Source organism: Coturnix japonica, chromosome 10 (assembly GCF_001577835.2).
Source record: "Coturnix japonica isolate 7356 chromosome 10, Coturnix japonica 2.1, whole genome shotgun sequence".
In the NCBI taxonomy this organism is placed as follows: domain Eukaryota; kingdom Metazoa; phylum Chordata; class Aves; order Galliformes; family Phasianidae; genus Coturnix; species Coturnix japonica.
In genome coordinates this window covers 9948296-9967679 of record NC_029525.1, presented here as the reverse complement: position 1 = coordinate 9967679, position 19384 = coordinate 9948296, and the positions used below count along the sequence as shown (strand labels likewise).

Here is a 19384-nt window from a genome sequence, read left to right as displayed (position 1 = left end):
GGGCAGTCACAAATGTTGGCTCCCATTTGACAAACCAACCTGTGAACGATCATTGAAAGACAGGAGAAAGATAACAACGAAGAGAACTCATTAATGCCCAGGTCATCCCTTGACTGAAACAAAACGACTCCCAGACAGTAATGCACCCATCCACATTGTCACCATTTCCCTCGTGCTTTTTTTCCCCAGTTCCCATGACAACTGATTCATTGAATTTCATAAAAGCTGGCACTTTCCTCCCCTACAAAGAGCTCTCAAGCTGGTCGCTTCAGGTTCCTCTGAATGTTATATGGCACCGAAGCAGCAAGCTGCAGAACATCTCAGCTTCCAGGGTTCTCAGAGCCTCAGCTATTGGAGGGTAACTGGGCTTTGCCTCCTTTCTGCTCCTTGTCCACCTTGGGGCAAGGAAAACACAAAGGTGCTGCTTTCGTTCTTCCAAGTCAGCAGTATGACCTTACTTTTAAATATAGCCCCTGTGCTACTCGCTGCTGTACGGTCGGTATACTATGTCTTCTCGTGCCCTTTATCCCATTTCAATCGCTTCCATCTCGCCTAAGGTTCCCTAAAACTCGTTCTGAGAAGCACACCGCATTTTCCTGGTCTCAGTTTTGTCCTAATAATAAACCTAAACGCGGAGAGGTGACATACTATATTCCTCTTTTAGCCACACGCTGACAAGTCAGGAGCTGTGCCGGATACCTCCAGCTCTGTACATTGCTGCTGTATGTACAGCAAAGCTCCAGCAGATGGCGAAAGGATCCAGCTTATGTCTCAAAGGACAGCACTGCTGGACCGAGGGTGATAAGTCTGTGATGGAAATAAACACATCCCTTCGAGCCGATTGCTTTTGTACATAAATGGCACAGCACACATACTCAAACGGCAACAATATTTTGATGTTATTCCAGAAATAAGTAGAACAGGCGTCCATGCTCGTTTTGCCGGTTCATTAGGTATTATTATAACCAATTTGCGTCCCACGTGCCTTCACAGCACAGCGTTATTCGGTCACTAACGCAGAATCACAGAATCACAGAGTGACCCGGGTTGGAAGGGACCTCAAGGATCATGGAGTTCCAACCCCCTTCCTGGCAGGGCCACCAAACATACACCTTTACTAGATCAGGTTGCTCAGGGCCCCGTCCAACCTGGCCTTGAACACCTCCAAGGACGGGGCATCCACAACCTCCCTGGGCAGCCTGTTCCAGGGCCTAACCACTCTCCTAGTGAAGAACTTCCCCCTAACATCCAACCTAAATCTTCCCTCTTTTAACTTAAAACCATTTCCCCATGTCCTGCTATTGTCAGCCCTTTCTAAGAGTTTACTCCCCTCCTGGGAGTAAGTTCCCTTCAGGTATTGAAAGGCTGCAGTGAGGTCACCCCGCAACCTTCTCTTCTCCAGGCTGAACAAACCCAACTCCCTCAGCCTGTCAACGCACCAAGTCCCATCTCCACATCCCATCCCCAGCCCCATTCTCTAGTCCCATTACACCCCCCGCTACTCCCGGCCTCCCCCGCGCCGAACATGGCCGCGCCCATCGGGCCGGAATGGCGTCATTGCGCGCCTGCGCATTGAGCTGCTGACGTCCCTTCGCGCGGCGGAGATGCCTGTGCCGCCGGTTGAGTGAGGCCCGGCCCGGCCCCTCAGGGCGGTGATGGCGGCGGCCGGTGGCGGTTCGCCCGTGGAGGCGCCTCCCGCTGCTGCCGGTGCCGCCGCCGCTTCAGCCACCACGACCGCTCCCACCGGCGCGGAGAGCGGCGCGGTGCTGCAGCGGGAGCCGCTGTACAACTGGCAGGCCACCAAGGGCTCGCTGCGGGAGCGCTTCGCCTTCCTGTTCTCCAACGAGCTGCTGAGCGACGTGCACTTCGTGGTGGGCAAGGGCGGCCCGCGAGGCGGCGGAGCCGGGGCGGCGCCTCCGGGACCCGGCCAGCAGCGCATCCCCGCGCACCGCTTCGTGCTGGCGGCCGGCAGCGCCGTGTTCGACGCGATGTTTAACGGCGGCATGGCCACCACTTCGGCCGAGATCGAGCTGCCCGACGTGGAGCCCGCCGCCTTCCTGGCGCTGCTCAGGTCAGGCCCGGGGCGAGGGGGCGGTGCGGGGGTGGGGACGGCAGTGTGCGCTGCTCGGCCGGGGCAAGGGCACGGCGTCCTGCTGCGTCCTGCTGCTGCTACGGCCTGCGCGCCCTGCCGCGACTGCAGCGGCCTCGTTCCGGGACGGCCGCTCGGGGAGTAAAGTCTTGGAAAGGGCTGACAATAGCAGGACACGGGGAAATGGTTTTAAGTTAAAAGAGGGAAGATTTAGGTTGGATGTTAGGGGGAAGTTCTTCACTAGGAGAGTGGTCAGGCCCTGGAACAGGCTGCCCAGGGAGGTTGTGGATGCCCCGTCCNGGGCCCTGGGCAACCTGATCTAGTAAAGGTGTATGTTTGGTGGCCCTGCCAGGCAGGGGGGTTGGAACTCCATGATCCTTGAGGTCCCTTCCAACCCGGGTCATTCTGTGATACTGTGTTGCCCTGTCGGGCTGTTTGGTTGTGTGTTTTCTGCAAGACGATGGGATTTAGTGGCTCGGCAATCTCTGTTGGCACTGCCCGTCCACCCAACGGCGCCAGGAAGGAACTGAAGCTGTTGTACTGAGCTTTTCGTTTCATTTGATAGTTTACTTTGAAGGTTTACTCGTAGAATCATAGAATATCCCAAGTTGGAAGGAACGCAAATGACAATCACCACATCCCACTCTTGGCTCCATGCAGGACCATCACTCCTCTTACAATGAGCTTTTTATCTTTCAGAGGCAGAGCAAATTGTGTTTACCATCATAACCAAATAGTTACCATCCCTTTTGCAGTCACACGTTTCAGATAGCTTTGGCTGGAGAGAACATGCAGCAGAACACAGTTATCTGATGTGATGCACAAGTCACATAAGTGAGAGCAGGAGTGCGGTGATGGGGAAGTGTGCAAAGTGGGTACTGGTTTCTGATTTGACCACAGAAGGGTTTGTTACAAACCTGTCTGCACTTTAGTTTTACCCAGTGTGGTGGTAAATGGTCACAGAGACAATTCCTGATACTTTCTCTGTGCGTCAGGTTTATTGCTGACCTGTGGTCAGACAACTCGTCTGCTCAATGATATCTTTTTGCTAGGCAAAACTTGTATAAAATGCATTAAACAGATTTCTGTAATGAACATTTAGAAATCAAGCACTATTATTGCCTGGAAAGAAATGTGTAATGTCTCTAAACTTCTAGTACTGCAGAAAAAAAGTAGCTTTCTTTTTGGTTTGAGGTGAGAACTGTGAGAAGAATAACACGGTGCTTTAGTAATTGTGGAAACAAGGTTTGCAGCAACTGGTTTTGCTTTAAGGAAAGCCACAGTGTGGTGAGTTCGTTGCTTATTAGCAAACAAACTGTATTTTCTGCTATCTTAGCAAAGAGGGAATGGCAGACTTTAAGGTGAGGGGCTGGTGCTGAGTAGTGGGAAGTTGTCTTCCAAGCAGAAATGATTTCAGTAGTTAAAAGTAAGTCACTGTGACATGTATGTGTGTGTATGTGTAAAAGCCACCAGACAGTGAGAAGTTATAATGAGAGGTGCTTGTTTTGACTGCATACAGAAGCACAGAAGCAGGAGAGTTATGAGTAAGGCTAAGAAGTAGAAGTGAGCGTAGAGTTGCTGTTAGAAGCAAACAAAAGCCACCTTGTGTTTGTAGGGCTGGTAATGGCCAGGGGACTTTTGTAAGTACGTTGATTATACTTGTATCGTGTCTAAACATCACCAGACTGATCAACTGCTGGGGTGGCTCCGGTTTGATGTTGTCTTTGCTATGGAATGCTTAGCAGCTTTTTTGAATGAACTTAAGTATTTTATAGTGCTCCCTCTCTAGACTCAGGCCTTGATACATGTGCAACAAGCTAATATTGGAGTAAATATAAATTGTAACACCTTGTTAGAAACATACTTGAGATCTTCTTTAACACAAACTAGTACGGGACTTCTGTGCCCCTATACACTGTTCTTAGTGTATAACAACTGTAAGACAAGCTGTTTGTTATTTCCTTGGTGTTGGCCACTGCTGACCTTGTATCTGTCATAAAGAAGTTGCTCAAATAGTGATGAGTGCTTTTTGTAGGGCACTCCTTTAATCTTTGCAGAGACCGTTTTGAAGTATAATTGCTTGGGACTGAGTTGGATCTTTGTATATTCATGGCAGGGAACATCAAGATAAAAGAAACATTAAAGTAATGAAGTAATGCAAAAACTGTTGGAGATAATTTACTAGTAGTTAAAAACTGAACAATTTGAACACCTTTGCCAAGCTATTTTGACAGTGTTTCAGTTTTTCTTGTGGACATATTTATTCACTATTTTAAGTTGGCTGCAGCAGTTGCTCCCTTTTCTGACAGGAGAAGTGGTGTTCAGCCCCACTGAGCTGAGTGGAGGAAGAACTGCAGCATAAACACAGCTGTGCCAGTTCAGGCATGCCATGAAGAGGAGCATCAACACAGAGGCAGAGCTCTCTGCTCATGGGCAGAGAGGATTTTACAGAGAAGACACACCTAGAGTTCTTTTTTATGAGCAGATGAATGCATTGTGATTATCCATCCATGTACTAAAAGGAATCAGCATTATGCAACATAATGCACTTTATTGCCATATATAATAGTTCTTACAGCTACCTTTTGACTTAGCAAATTCATACTTCATAGTAATTGCAAAAGATTTTTGGCTGTGAAAATTCCAGAGAAGTTTTGGTCTTGTCAAAAACTTGAAGTAAAGAGAAGCATGTTGAAAACTGTACCTTAAACTTGTCTCAAGTAGCAGCTGCTCAGTATAGATACAGGGGCTTGCTCCTGTTTTTTATGGAAACTTCTATCTTTTGGTTTGCTGCTTTATGCTAAAATTTCAACAAATCACGTAACCTCAAACAGTGCAGAGAAGCCAAGGCTCTTCTTGTGGCAGTCTGCAGCAAGAATAGAAGAGTCAAGGTCATCTCTTAGAATTTTACTCCCATTTCCTCTTTGAGCACTAGAGAATGGTGAACATGACATAAGACATTATCACATCAGACGTTGTTGACATTCTTCTCAAGAGCTGCAAGGAAGCTGATGTGCATTTTCAGTAGATTGAGATACATAATACAGCTGTAGAGAGTTACGTGTTGATATGTGTGAATACAGATCTTAGTAGTTAATCAAAAGAGCGTGCATTAATACGTAAGTAATTTGGAAGCTCAGCTGTTTACAGTTGGATGGCGATGTATAACTAGTACAGCCAGATCAATCTTAGAGTAACACATACTTAAAACAAATTTATGCCTTTAGGTTAATTTTGTATTTTTTTTCTTCAATCCACTAACTTATCCACAAAAAATGCGACACAGTGAACTATTGCATGTTGGCAGTTGAAATCTCTGACCTATTTTCTAAATACAAACAGACTGTCATTCTTGACTGCGCCCTGAGATGTGTGTTTATTATATATATTTGTATATTGATTTCTAGGTTTCTTTATTCAGATGAAGTTCAAATTGGTCCAGAAACAGTCATGACTACTCTTTACACTGCAAAGAAATATGCAGTTCCAGCCCTGGAAGCACACTGTGTAGATTTTCTAACGAAGCACCTCCGAGCAGATAATGCCTTCATGCTCCTCACTCAGGTGGGTACATTTAAGCTTAGTTTTGATTTTCTATGAAAATCAGTCTTTTGGGGGAAATGAGCATATAGTTTTACTTCATGGTTGATTTGCCATCATACAATCTAATTTCTGTATGAAAATAGTTTTGTTGCTTTGTTGGCATTTTTAGAGACTTTCTTGGCTCTTAATGATATTAATGTAGAGGAAGAAGAGAAAAAACTTCTCTGTTGTTATTGTATGATGTACTGGGACACTTCACATGGGGTCAGTTTATTATGTTTATGTGAATATCTCAATTGGTTGTTTGCTTTTTTGTTAAGACAGTTTGCTGTAACGGATTTGGTTCTTAAAATTATATTTCCCAAACTAAAAATACAAACATGAAGGAAAATCTGGCTGCAGTGTATTTTCAATTACTTACTCCTTTTGGAATTTAAGTGCCCTGGAAGATAAAACCACAAGATCTAGAGAAATCAACCTATTATATTCTTGACCTGTACTAGATTTAAAAAATACTTGCTGCTTAGAATCAGTAGCTTATCAACAGGGTGCTCGCAACAGCAAATTAACTATAGATCTATTTTACTTTCTTAGGCTCGTTTGTTTGATGAACCTCAGCTTGCTAGTCTTTGTCTTGATACGATAGACAAAAGCACTATGGATGCAATAAGTGCAGAAGGATTTACTGATATTGATATAGGTAAGTTCCTTCTTATGTCTTAAATATTAAACTTCCAAAGGGAATCATACTGTTTTGTTGCTACTTCTCTTTTCAGGGTTGCACAAATCAGATACAATGTATGGAATGTGTTTAAAAAAAAATAAAAATCTAAAACAGTTTGAAATTCTGCTTGTAATTCTTCTGGTTTCTGTGTTTTTTCTTTTACAAAAAGCCAACATTTATAAATCAGTTTGCTTAGATTTGATTGTTTCTATGTATGTCCGTATAAGATTTCACTCCAGTTCATCTAGATTCAGTCTCAAACTCAGGCTGAAAGAAGATATTCCAGCTGCTTCAACATCTTGTTAACTTGTGTTCAGTGGACTTACACCCAGACTGTGAATGTTGATCTCAACTTTTGATAAATCTCTAATTCAGCCTGCATTTTTGTTATGTATTTTATAATTGCAAACATGTCTTGCTCAAATTCAGGGCATATTAAAACTTCTTAAGAAGACAACAGGTTCAGAATGTGAAAACGGCTTTTTAGATTCATCTTCAATGATAAGTGAGAGGAAAACCTGAACAGACTAAATGTTAAATACCCTATAGATTTTTGGGTTTTTTTTGTTTTGCTTAAGTTGTTTATAAAATGCAACAGTGAATAAGAAGTACAGGAGAAGCTGCTCCCGTAAAATCCATGCACCTTTCCTCACACCGTGTTCCACTTTGAGGCTTTGTGGGAGGCAGATGTGTCAATGTTTAAAATCCTTTATGTTTAAACTGGTTTTGTGTGCACTACTGCTTTGTGTTTGTAGTTGATTCAGACTGGCAGGCAGGTACCTGGATGAGAGTGTGGCAGTGCTGTCATGAATTGTTTTTCTTCGTAGTGGATGTTAACCACTTTACATGATTACTGCCAGTAATCATCTTGCCGTAGCCTTGGATATGTGTTTGTTTATATATTAAGATTACTTAAAATATGTAGAACTTATGATCTACATCTGTTAACATTTTTCTTTATAGACACATTGTGTGCAGTTCTAGAAAGAGATACCCTTAGTATTCGAGAAAGCAGACTCTTTGGAGCTGTCGTTCGTTGGGCAGAGGCTGAATGTCAAAGACAACAACTGCCTGTGACATTTGGAAACAAACAGAAGGTCCTTGGAAGAGCTCTTTCCTTAATCCGGTTTCCATTAATGACTATTGAAGAGTTTGCAGCAGGTGAGTTTAGGGATTCTTTCTCTTACTGTTAGACCACAGCTCTGCACTGCTCACCTGTGAGCGCTGAGATGCTTAACGCTCTATTACGTTGTTAATACCTTACTAATAAGCATCATGATGCAATCTTAAGGAGAGGAAAACATCCTGTATAATATACCCTGACTACTGGAAAATATTAACGTCATCCTTGGTTTGCAAATAAATGTGGTTTAAATACAACAGTTGGAGTAGTTCTTAGAATTACCTTAGAAGTTTTTTTCTTTTTGCAGGCCCTGCTCAGTCAGGAATCTTGTCAGATCGGGAAGTAGTAAATCTTTTTCTACATTTTACTGTCAATCCTAAGCCAAAAGTAGATTATATCGACCGACCAAGATGTTGCCTCAGAGGAAAAGAATGCAGCATTAACAGGTTCCAACAAGTGGAGAGTCGCTGGGGCTACAGTGGAACAAGTGATCGCATTAGGTATGGCTTTGGAAACTATTTGAAGGAGAGACACAAGTGTGGGAAGAAAGGCAGGGTATTACTCAACTTCTGCTTTTTGATATAAGATACAGTAACAAACATGTATCAGAGAACTAACTTTGAAAGTTTGGAGTCCTGGGGTGTTGGCTGCACATCCAGTTTTAAAATACTAAGTCTTGGTCTGTTTTTATTTCAGCAATACTCAAAAAAATCAGGTTCTTTTAAAAAATAAAAAATTAAAAAAATTAAAAAGCTCAGTGGATTAGCAAAATGTGACACTATGAAGCTGATAGTATCTTTAATGTGTTTTTTTTTCCTTACTATTCACATCTAAGTGCGAAACACTATTGAAAACATGAATGCAATGCTATTTCTGGTTTAGCTTTCTACAATACAAGTTTTTCTTGCTTGTTTCGGAAGAAATTAATACACCCATCATGGTTTCTTCTGTTTTACTAGGTTCACAGTAAATAGAAGAATTTCCATAGTGGGATTTGGATTATATGGATCTATTCATGGACCCACAGACTATCAAGTTAATATACAGGTACAGTATGTTCTATATACACTTATTTAAACAGAAACTATGCTTAATACAAAAGGTTTGGAGTATATTTGAACAGAGTAGAAGCAGCTTGATACATCAGAATCTAACCTGTTTTATCCCCAGCAGTCAACTGGATGACTAGGGAAATGTAAGAACAATATAAAACTTTCCTTCCTTTTCGGTCTATTCTTCAGTCATTTCCAGAGTAGGTATTTCTTGAGGCTGGTTTGGCCTTTCTGTTTGGTAACTCCCAACGAATCATGCTGCGGAATACTTGTATGGTCTAACCTCAGATTCCTCTAAGTTTTCTATAAAGGAATTTCACATCTTTATAATCTGTTCAGTTGTGCATTAAGTCTGTCCTCTTAATAAGATTTCTAGTAATTCAGGAAAGAATTTTGTATTTGTCAATAGCAGCTGTCAGAAATCATTGACATATGCAATGAGTGCCAAAAAAAAGTCTGCTAAAAAAGCCCACCATGTCATCGTGAAGGTACTGGAAAAAAGATAAGATGACACTGTGTTATTTCATGAAAGCAGAGTGTGCTCACATCTTGAGTACTGTATTGGTCTCTTACTGTAAAGTGTGGAAGGTAGTAAAAAGAATAATGAAAATTATTCATAAGCTACTGCTTTATGAAAGAGACCAGAAAAGCTATGACCCTTGCATTCATAGGGGAGCAAGTAATGGGGAGATGGGAGCCACACTTAGGAGAGCAGTGGGTAATGTATCCTTCTTTTGGATCTGTTCATATTTGAACGTGTTCATTCATTAGTAGCAAACTCCTCAGAAGATTGTAGAAGAGAGATGTACGCTAATTCTTCCCTAATGGAATAGTTCTGGATGTTGGGGGAATGCAGCTCAGACTCTTATTTTAGCTTCTTTTGAGCCAGCTTCCTTATTTTCCTTTTTGAAGTTCAGCACAGCTGTGGTAGATTTGATTTTGTTGTTCGTGTAGGAATGTTGATTCTAAGTATATTACGGACACTGTTACATAGTGTTTCCATTATGAAATTTTAAATCTGATCCTGGTAATCACTCAGTACCAAATGAGGGGTTGTGTTTCTTCCTACTGAGCAAGTGGTGGGCAAGCTCACGAAATGATTGGTGATAGTATCTAAAAATGTCTCCTCTGCTTCGTGTCCTGGTTTGACACTTGCCCAGTCTGAGAGGCTAGTTGAAGATACCACTGAAATTGTATTTCCTGCTCCTGTAGCCTGTCTGATCTCTCTCAGCATGTTGTGCTGATAACTGCCTTCTAGTAATATTAATCCAGCACTGTATCCTCCCCTTTGAAGCGTGGAATTTCCATTCCATTTGATTTCTCTTACTGAGTTTAGCTTTGATTTGATTTTAAGCTCTCTAACAAAGTCTTAACATTCTGCAGCTGCACGGTTACTCTGTGCTGTGCGTGTCAAAGCCTGGCACTATAGCATTACATTGATTGACTGTGTGTGTGGAAAAACTTGTGAGAGAGCCTGTGACTTCAGCTGGGGCCAAGCACTCCCCTCCTTATTTATCCCCACCTTATTTGATAGACTTCTAGCATTTGTTGGCAATTTTGTTTCAGGTTGTTTCTTCACATTGTATTTAAAGGGCAGCTTGTCTTTTGTTTCCTGTTTGATGCTTACTGCTCTGTTTTGTACTTAAGGACAGGAATTCTGTGTCTGTCTTTTACAAAACGATTATGTTGTCTTCCCTCTGTTTTCTTCTAAGAATACATCATTGTACTGTTCATCTGTAAAATCTTGTTTACTGAATGAGCCACAGCCAGTGAAACATTTAGGTCCAGCTTCATGTGATTCCCTCATGCGGGCTGTGTAGGTGTGCAAAGATCAGCAAATCTAAGTTACAGGATCATGTGTAGTTTATTAAGGTCAAAAGCTAAAGGTTTAAGAGCTATTTATCTCCTCTCAGACAAAGGCTTTAACCTGGTTGCTGCGGCATTGTGGGCTGGATTGAACATACAGAAGGGACAGCCTATGTGAAACTCAGAATCTGTGGTTCAGCACAAGGCCGGGTCAGCTCTTGTGGTATTATTGTTAGGAAATTAAAGCTACCTTTTAATCTGAGAGTGCACTATTGTTGCAATTAAACTGGGTGGAACAGGCAGGTGTTCTGTTGTAATGTTCCAGTGTGCATACAGTGAGAACCTTTTAAAAGTTTGTAAATCTAAAAACACAATTTTCATGTTTTTCTGCAGATAATTGACTATGAGAAGAATCAAACCCTAGGACAAAATGACACTGGATTTAGCTGTGATGGAACTGCCAGTACATTCAGAGTTATGTTCAAAGAGCCTATAGAGATTCTGCCAACAGTTTGCTACACGGCCTGTGCAACATTAAAAGTAAGAATGCTTAATACCGTTAAGGTATAAAATATTAGTATGCTGCAAAGGTTTATCTTTTATCCGTTCTGTGATTGGAATGTGTCATGTTGGTCTTATTCTAGGCTTTGTGAGAAAGGAGGAGGTAGCTAAACTATATGGAAGCTTTTAAAGCTGCTTTCTCTCTGTTCTGTGCCACAGCACAGAATTTATAACTGGATTCTTTGTGGCTTCCCACTTACAGGAGTTAAAACGAGTCCTAATGGAAGTCAGTGTGGTTCTGTGTGGGCAAAAGCACTATTTGGAATATTTAATCTGGCAGCTGTCTTTATCAAAACTTGTTTGATTTCTTTTGTTAAGGACTAGCTATAGTCAAGAACACTGGCAGCTTTCTTTTCTCACTCTTATATACTTGTGCTAAAATAGAGGAAAAGAACGATTTGTTCTAGGGAAATTGACTCATTCAATATTTTCTGTGAAATCTTGTAAGAATAATGTTATTTTAAAGATAATTCCCTGTACGCAATACAGAGTTGAATGGATTGGAAAAAAATGCTGCCCATTAAAGCATCTGAGGTGGGTGATTAAGGGGAAATACAGACAACTTGTATGACAAGGAGAAATATCAGAAAATATTCATTATTGGTGGGATAAAACCAGGCAGTTTAAGTCTACTGTCAGAGAAACCTGTTCAGTTTAGACTTACAGGATCTGTTTCTGTTAATCTGAAAGTTAGTATGTAACTTCTGTTATGTGGATACAGACATTTTTTACTGTTCAAGTGATCTAAGTCAGTAGTATTTGAACTTCAGCATTGCCTGGGTCATTTCCATTCTGTTGCTAATCTCCTCTGCTGTTTTCCAGGGTCCTGATTCCCACTATGGAACAAAGGGATTGAAGAAAGTTATTCATGAATCTCCTACTGCTAGCAAAACATGCTTTGTCTTTTATAGCTCGCCAGGTAACAATAATGGTACATCGATAGAAGATGGACAGATACCAGAAATAATATTTTATACATAATTTCACACAATCATCTACATGTCAGCATATCAGTGGACTCCCACTGTCACCCACAGTGAGTTGGCAGTGCTGTGAAATGACCCGAACGTGTCAAAACAGAACTGACTTGTTTGCGAAGTACCAGGAGAGCGATTTTTACCTGCATTGTGGTTGGTGGAACCTAATTTAACTTTTAACAAAGTGTGGGTTAAGTGTTCTGTATACAGAAGATCGTTTCGAATGCTATGTTGTGATCTAATGGCTTTGTATTTTGAACCCTTCATTTTTCATATAGTTGAATTCATTTCTTGAACTGGAAAATATGTATTGGTTATGAATGTCATCTGTACATGTTCCTCAACTTCTCTCACAAAGACGATACCTCTGCTGCTGTGCTCCCAGCCTGCACTTCTCTGTCAAATAACCTTGGAATGACCCCGTGGACAGGAATTACTACTAATTATTTGTTTTTTTTCCCTGAGTACATCAGCAAAGCTGGATTCCTATTGCTATGATGGACTTAGCACTCCAGGCAGTGTCTGCAGCTGCACTGAGGAAGTGCTATAACAAATTCTTCCATGAATGGATCTTTCCAGAATCTCTTTTAATTAAGAAGGGCTGTTTTTGGGAATATGGAGCTTGGTTATGGAAATAGCCACTGTATATACATAATGTGCCTATAGGAAAACATACAATGTGAAAATGGGAATACAAGCCTTGTAATGATATTATTTTGTCTGGGTAATCTAATACTAAAGAATTATTATAAACTATGGGCTATTTGTGTGTAACTTGCTTTGTGGTCCCCTGCTGCAGGCCAGGGATGCAAGAACTTCTTTACAGTGAGTGTGACGGAGCACTGGAGCAGGCTGCCCAGGGAGGTGGCGGAGTCTCCTTCTCTGGAGATACTCAAGACCCGCCTGGACGCGGAGCTGTGGTGTAGGGAACCTGCTTTGGCAGGGGGTTGGACTCGATGATCTCTAGAGTTCCCTTCCAACCCCTACAACTCTGTGGTGTTTAGCGCAGTCGGGAGGCGGGGCTATGCCGTTCCCGGAAGCCATGCTGGGCCTGGCCGGCTTCCGTCAGCGGCTGGCGGTACCGCTACGGAACCGCGGCGGGGCCATGCCCCGGAAGGTGCGATGGGGACGGCTGGGAACAGCACCCAGCGCTCCGTGCCTGCGGCCTAGACGCACGTTTCTGTCTTGTAGGGAAAAGCGGCCGGGAAGGAGCGCGATGAACCCGGCGCCGCCGCGGGGCCTGTGGTGGCAGCGGGAGACGGCGGGGTGAGGGTGTCGGTGCGCGCCAAGCCCGGCTCCCGCTGCAGCGCTGTGACAGGTGGGGCCGCCGGGCCGGGACAGCGCAGCGTGTTGTAGGCCGGCTCCTTGTTGTCCGCCTGCACGTAACGCTGTGTGCACGGTCGGAAACTGCAGCTTTAGGCCGCTCAGCTGCCGTTTGTTGGGCCGACAACTGACAGGGCGGCAGCGTAAGGCGGCGCTGTGCCTGCAGCGTTACTGCTGGGCCCCACGGCTGCGCTCTGACACTGGGCTGATGGAAGCCTCGTATCGGTGCTCACTAACAGCTTGAAGGGTTTGGAAGACGCTCAGTTGCCCGCTGATCCGGGAGTTCCTTGGGTTTAAAATTAAAATGCTTTTGAAAACATAAACGCTTATTTCTAGGGACTGACAGTGAATATTCTGAATATTTGGAGCATAAAACCCTTCCGTTCTTTATTGTAGATGTGACAGCCGAGGCAGTCGGTGTGGCTATTGCTGCACCACCATCGGAAGGGGAGGCGAACGCAGAGCTGTGCCGGTACCTCTCTAAGGTGCTGGAAGTGAAGAAGAGTGACGTTATTTTAGAGAAGGTACTGCTTTCCTCCCCCACCCCCCACCCCCTTTCAGTCTTATTCAGCTGCACTGTAAATTCAAGGCTCTGGAATGTTATTCACTGAGTATAACAAGCTGCTCTCCCAAGTTCACTCCAGAAGGCATTTGAAAAGCTTTTAATTGACTTAATGGGATGATTCACTAAGGAAGGAAAAAAAACAGACTGGGGTAAAAAGGTGTTTCTTGATACGAGCTGTGCTGTGTGTTGACACTTGTTGACTGTGTTAGGTGGAAACTGTTTTATTCATCACACCGAATAAATAATTAATTGTATCCATTCGTTGGACTTAAATGTCAGTTGTTCCAACCGTTCTAATGTAACCTTTGTGAAGGTGAGGACTCAATGGAAAATGGTACCTCTTATTTTTCTATATTTAATGCACTAGTCGGAGAAGTCTTTTAAAGGCTGGTCAGTGGCAATATGATCAAAGAACTGAGCTCTGCTTTGGGGAAAGGTAGAGATGCTGCTTTCCTTATTTTTTTCATAGAATCATAGTGTGGTCTGGGTTGAAAAGTACCACAATGATCATCCATTGTCAACCCCCCAGCTATGTGCAGGGTCACCAACCACCAGACCAGGCTGCCCAGAGCCACCTCCAGCCTGGCCTTGAAGCATCCAGCCTGGCCTTTTTCCTGACTCCTGGGCAGATTCTTTTTTTCTGTCAGTATTTCACAAATTACAGTTTTCCTGCCTTAAGTAGTTGTTCAAATTTAACTAGATTAATACAAGTGCTAAGCAGAGCTAAACATAAAAGAGACCAACGTTTTCTGACCTTCTTAACTCAGTCATTCTGACCTCCATTGTCCAAATAATTACAAGCTAGTGTTTGTCTTCCTCAAACCGCTGTTTGTTCTTGGTGGAGCACTGTGTTAAAGTTTGTGCTTTATTTGTGTTTTTCCATTCTGCTATGCTTAGTGCACACACCGAGTGCGTTTTGTACTGGTTGCTCTCTCTTGTGTGCTACTTGCTTTATGATAAGTGATAACACTGACAAAACAATCCAATGTGGCGTGATTTGGTATAATACCAGGCTTACCTTGTTTCTATCCAAAGGGCTTGATTTTCATTATCAACTGCCTAGGCTGCTTCAAAAACAAGCCAATAATATTTAAAATAACAGCTATTTGAATCCAAGTGTTTTATATGCTGCATACAGTGCAATTTGTTATCATTTAGTTGATGTTATCACCTGGAGAGTTCAGCTTAAGAGTAACTAATACTCTGTGGGAGGCAGTGTTGAAGAAAGATCTGAAAGTCCACATCTACCTAATGGTTGCAGTAGCTTTTTAAAACCTCAAACAAGATACAGCTGGAATTTTGCTTCTAGCTAAATTAAATACAGTTGAATAATGGAAACTTACCATTCCTTGCTTTTTGTTCTAGTCTATAAGAAAGGCATAAGTTCAGGGCTTGCTCTGGGAGCTGCAGCTGGTTTTAAAAGGAGAACAGATAAGGCTGGTTTTGACCTTTAGAATAACAACAAAGGATGTTGATGAACCATTTCTGACTCCCGCTAATTGTGCATAGCTACTCACTGGGAATTATTTTAAGTTTCTACGTGATGTGTTGGCATCATAGTGAGCTTCTTGGAAATGTGTGTTTGGTGGTAATTCTCTGCAAGGTGACTTTTTTGTGTGTCTAACACAGGGTGGTAAATCACGGGACAAAGTGGTGAAGATTTTGGCATCAGTGACACCAGATGAAGTATTAGAAAAACTGAAAAAAGAAGCTTCTACTTGAGCTAAAACAGGAGTGGAAAATGGAGCAATATACTGCATCTTGGTGAACAGACTGATGGGTTTTTTTCTTATGTAAATAGGTTCTTCTTGGAATTTGGATACTGACTGGGAAAAGATGTGCTCCTCTGCCTCCCCCTTCCTTTGATAATGTCACTGCTGTAAAGCTGAACTGTTCCTGTAGGTTTGGTATGGAAAATTGTGTTTACCGAGGTTCTGTGCCTGCTTCTGTCAGTAAGACTTGTCCTCTTCCCTGCTCTCTCAAAGTTGCTGAATGCAGCAAGATTTGGTTCATAAAGCAGAAGAATTGGAGTGATGGGCTTCAAAGGCATCAGTACAATGTGAAACACAAAACAATCAGTCTGGGTGTTACAGACCCTAGGAGTGTTCTCTTTAATGTCTGGTGGCTGGTGTTGGGTGCAGTTCCACACTGTCATATATGTGAATCCCATATTAATGTATTTAAAGCTAATATGTATACTGTGGTTGGTCATCACACAGTCAAGCTAAAACCAGAATTACTTGCATAACTGAATCAAAATCAGGGTTGCACAGTATAAAAAGGGTGACCCAGCACCTAATGACTGCATACATAGTGGCACTTTGTAGTAGTCTGTAATGAGTGACCTGAGACGCAGAACTATAATTGTGGCAGCTCTACAAAATGTATCTCAAGTGTTATGACTTTTTAATAAAAAGGGCAAAAAATATCACCGACTTTTGTTTGTGTTTACGTCCTTAACAAATACATTACTTCCCAGATGTCACGTACTGAGATGTTAATTCTAAACAGAACTACTATGCAGTTTTTCTTTGGTTTAAAAATGAATGCTGTCTTACCCTGTAGAAAAACTAGTGGAATCATAGGTAGAACAGAACAAGAAATCTGAAACAAAATGGGCAACTGTGGCCCAGTCTGAAGGGTAATGAGAAAAGTGAACTTTACTTCTTAACGTGGTTCAGGGGTCAGAGTAAGGGTTACATGTGAGAGATAACGCATGCATCTGGTTTTTGAATTTGCTTTTTCATCTGAGTCACCATTGATGACTGAAACTGTTTTATCTTTACTATGATTGTCATACTTCATACATCTAGAAGTACACACGCATATCTGTATTTTATACCTAAGGTTAAAAAAAATAGCAATAATGTTACAGATGCAAAAGCTGCAGCTAAATTCCTCTAGGCAGCTTCATCTGCTGCAAACTTTAGCTCACAGATTCCATCTTTCATTTGTTTTCTCAAATGTTCTGCTTCCTATTATCCTAAATATTGCAATGATCATTTTTAGAGTCTGAGAACTAACATTTGTCACCTTCATGTAGGTGTCTTATTTTAGGAGATTTTATGAAAAATCTTGTTTGGACTGTGTTTGGGGAACGCAGTCTAAATTGTGACTGGTGTTTGCTTAATGTTTTGCACCTGGGCTGCTTAATTTCTCTGCCTTATGGCCAGCTATACATTGCCTCACTCATATTTGCTTTCCAGACCATATGGGCCTATTTCTCTGTACGGTTCTGTCAGCTTTGGTTTGCAACCATTTTGTCTGTTCTTGCCCAGCAGAGGGGTGCCATGTCTTGCAGAAAAGTCAAAGCAAGCAAAAAGTAAATGTTTGGGGTTGATTGATTGGCTCGTTTTGTTTTTATTTATTTCTCAAGCTTTTGTTTACTGTGAGTGGAAAAAAACAATGCGGAGATGGAGGAATATCACCAATCTAAATTACTTCTGAAGGATAATATAAATAACCCCGGAGTTGCTGTGTCTGAGAACCTCTTATATCAAAGTTTTCGTGTAGTCTCCCTGTTATAACTATAATATCTGAGTCATTGATGTGTTTGTCCTGATGACATGCCTGGGAGGCAGGAAGATATTGCTGATCCATGACACAGCAAAGAGGCACAGTGGAGGTAAGTGGTTTGTGCGCCCAACAAGATGTCAGTGCCATAACTGTGATTTAGGCCTGGCTTCTTTACATCATATTTTGAAGTCCAAGCCCATCAACTCTCCTCATGAGCACAATGGAACACTTTAATGCTATTTAAAAAATAGTGGTAGCAAATATTCTATCACTTCTCAGCAGAGTGTATTTTTAGTAGAACAGTGCTTCCTTTTACTTGTTGGTCTCCTGTTTATCCATGTGTCTAAAAGCATCCTTTTCTTTAAGCAACATGATTGTTTGACTGTTTGAAATCCTGCTATTTACTGAAGCTCTGCCCCTATTTCCTAATGTTTTGTCTGAATGACTTCAGTAAGTTCTAATGTGATTTCATATCCGAGTTGTGGGCAGTCTGTGTATTTTTGTATGTAACTGAGCTATCTGAACATGGAAATTGGAAGTTATCTGAATACATTCAGTGTCTATGCAGTCCTATGGCGTAGAACATTCTTGCTCTTTCTTCCACCCAATTAACGTTTATTTTCTAAAATCAAACTTTGAAAGTAGGTATATGGTTTCATTGGAGCGCTACTCTAATATGCTAATTAAGGATATTTAACTAAATCCTCTGAGGCTGCCCTCCTTGCTCTTTCAGTTTCAATCTACTCCATTTATCACCTGCAGCACATCCCCATCTCTGCTTTTAGTCCCACGTGGTTTTAAATCCCCATTTCTTCCTGTATCATCAGTCTAAATAATCCCATGTAATTGACAACTTTGTCAATAACTGGCAGTGGCAATTTACCAGAAAATGCAGTTTAATATCTTCCTTCCTTCAGCCTCCAGGAAGATAGATACACCTGCTCCTTTTCCTCATTACCTCAGGTCTCTCTCTCTGTTTCCTCTCTCCTACTGTTGATTTGTACATGTAAAAGCTGGACCAGCTGAATCCATCTTTTATTATTATTCCAGCCCAGTATATTCCCCTCCTAATGTTTTTCACCTTTATCCCAGGGGGGTGATTCACTGCCACATTAGTGTGAAAATGTGCTGCCATCTCCTCATGGGAATGCAGTGCTTTACCTGCATGTAAACCCTCTCTTGCATACTACTCTCTCCCCTAAGTGCAGCAGCCTTTCTTGGGTCCTCATGATGTAGCCAACACGCAATAAACAGCCGGAAAGCTGCTGAAGAAATGAAATACTTTGCCTAAATGGAAGAGTCTGATACTGCTCTAAGGTAATGGGAATTCAATTCTTCCTGATCCTTTACATGTAACTTTTCAAGTAATTGTTGGTAAGCCATGTAGAACTTTGTTTTCCTCTATAAATACTTCATTTGTTTGCTTTTGTGTTGTCTCAAGAGCTGGGGAGGCTGAAGTGAAGTACTCTACCGTACCATCTTACTGCATGCAACTCAGTTTTTAGAAAGTTGTTTGAATCCCATTTTGAGTTTATAAGTTCATGTGGAAAAAGAAACTTATCGAGTACTGCTATAGCTGTCGGTCACTATAGAAACACGCTGTAAAGGTAACAATTGACCATGGCCTTAAGGAGAAAAGAATGTTGAAATGAACAACAGACGTTCAAAGCCTCTTTTGTGCTGCTCAGATGAAGCAGTCTGTCATATGAGAATAACTGGGGTCGCAAATGATCATCCTGGGGTAATTGCCGTGAAGCTGCTTTTTTTTTTTTCTGTTACATGGTAGGTGTGGAGTGCACTTGGGAAGGGCACATTGTGCTGCAGAGTTTTCTTCTTTTCTGATGTTCAGTTGTGAGGAGTAGCCATGGCAGCAGTATCCCTGCAGGTGCTCAGCTCCAGCAGCTGCCTCCCCAGCATGAGTCCCTGGGCTCTCTTGCTGCCCTCTCACCTTTGCTGCTGGTGTTTCAGGTGAGTGCCCTCTAGCAGGACCAGGCTCGGGGCTGTTTCTGCTCTGTATTTCTTCCCTCAGCATTCTTGCTGGTGCTTATCTCCTTAGATGATACCACTTTATCTTTCTGATTCCTTGGGGCTTGACAGTACTTTGA

At 42.2% G+C, this 19384-nt stretch overlaps 2 protein-coding genes across 2 annotated transcripts; both read left to right on the top strand.

The window, feature by feature from the left end:
• Positions 1 to 1575: 1575 nt before the first annotated feature.
• Positions 1576 to 12631, top strand: BTBD1 (BTB domain containing 1). The gene is made up of 8 exons (XM_015872999.2): positions 1576 to 2071; positions 5497 to 5653; positions 6227 to 6332; positions 7320 to 7517; positions 7787 to 7979; positions 8439 to 8526; positions 10731 to 10877; positions 11721 to 12631. Exons 1-8 carry the CDS (start codon positions 1656 to 1658, stop codon positions 11877 to 11879), a joined length of 1464 nt encoding a protein of 487 aa, XP_015728485.1. The 5' UTR covers positions 1576 to 1655; the 3' UTR covers positions 11880 to 12631.
• Positions 12632 to 12824: 193 nt separating this feature from the next.
• On the top strand, positions 12825 to 16198 carry C10H15orf40 (chromosome 10 C15orf40 homolog). Its single transcript, XM_015873000.2, has 4 exons — positions 12825 to 12992; positions 13067 to 13193; positions 13595 to 13722; positions 15393 to 16198. Exons 1-4 carry the CDS (start codon positions 12900 to 12902, stop codon positions 15483 to 15485), a joined length of 441 nt encoding a protein of 146 aa, XP_015728486.1. The 5' UTR covers positions 12825 to 12899; the 3' UTR covers positions 15486 to 16198.
• Positions 16199 to 19384: the final 3186 nt, after the last annotated feature.

What these genes read in the sequence shown, in the direction of transcription:
- BTBD1 (XM_015872999.2), top strand. Translation starts at nt 1,656, where the DNA reads ATGGCGGCGGCCGGTGGCGGTTCGCCCGTGGAGGCGCCTCCCGCTGCT. An exon ending in GGAACAAGTGATCGCATTAG is followed by an intron (nt 7,980 to 8,438) that starts GTATGGCTTTGG and finishes CTGTTTTACTAG; the next exon opens with GTTCACAGTAAATAGAAGAA. An exon ending in ACTATCAAGTTAATATACAG is followed by an intron (nt 8,527 to 10,730) that starts GTACAGTATGTT and finishes GTTTTTCTGCAG; the next exon opens with ATAATTGACTATGAGAAGAA.
- C10H15orf40 (XM_015873000.2), top strand. Translation starts at nt 12,900, where the DNA reads ATGCCGTTCCCGGAAGCCATGCTGGGCCTGGCCGGCTTCCGTCAGCGG. An exon ending in GCGGGGCCATGCCCCGGAAG is followed by an intron (nt 12,993 to 13,066) that starts GTGCGATGGGGA and finishes TCTGTCTTGTAG; the next exon opens with GGAAAAGCGGCCGGGAAGGA. An exon ending in CCGCTGCAGCGCTGTGACAG is followed by an intron (nt 13,194 to 13,594) that starts GTGGGGCCGCCG and finishes TCTTTATTGTAG; the next exon opens with ATGTGACAGCCGAGGCAGTC.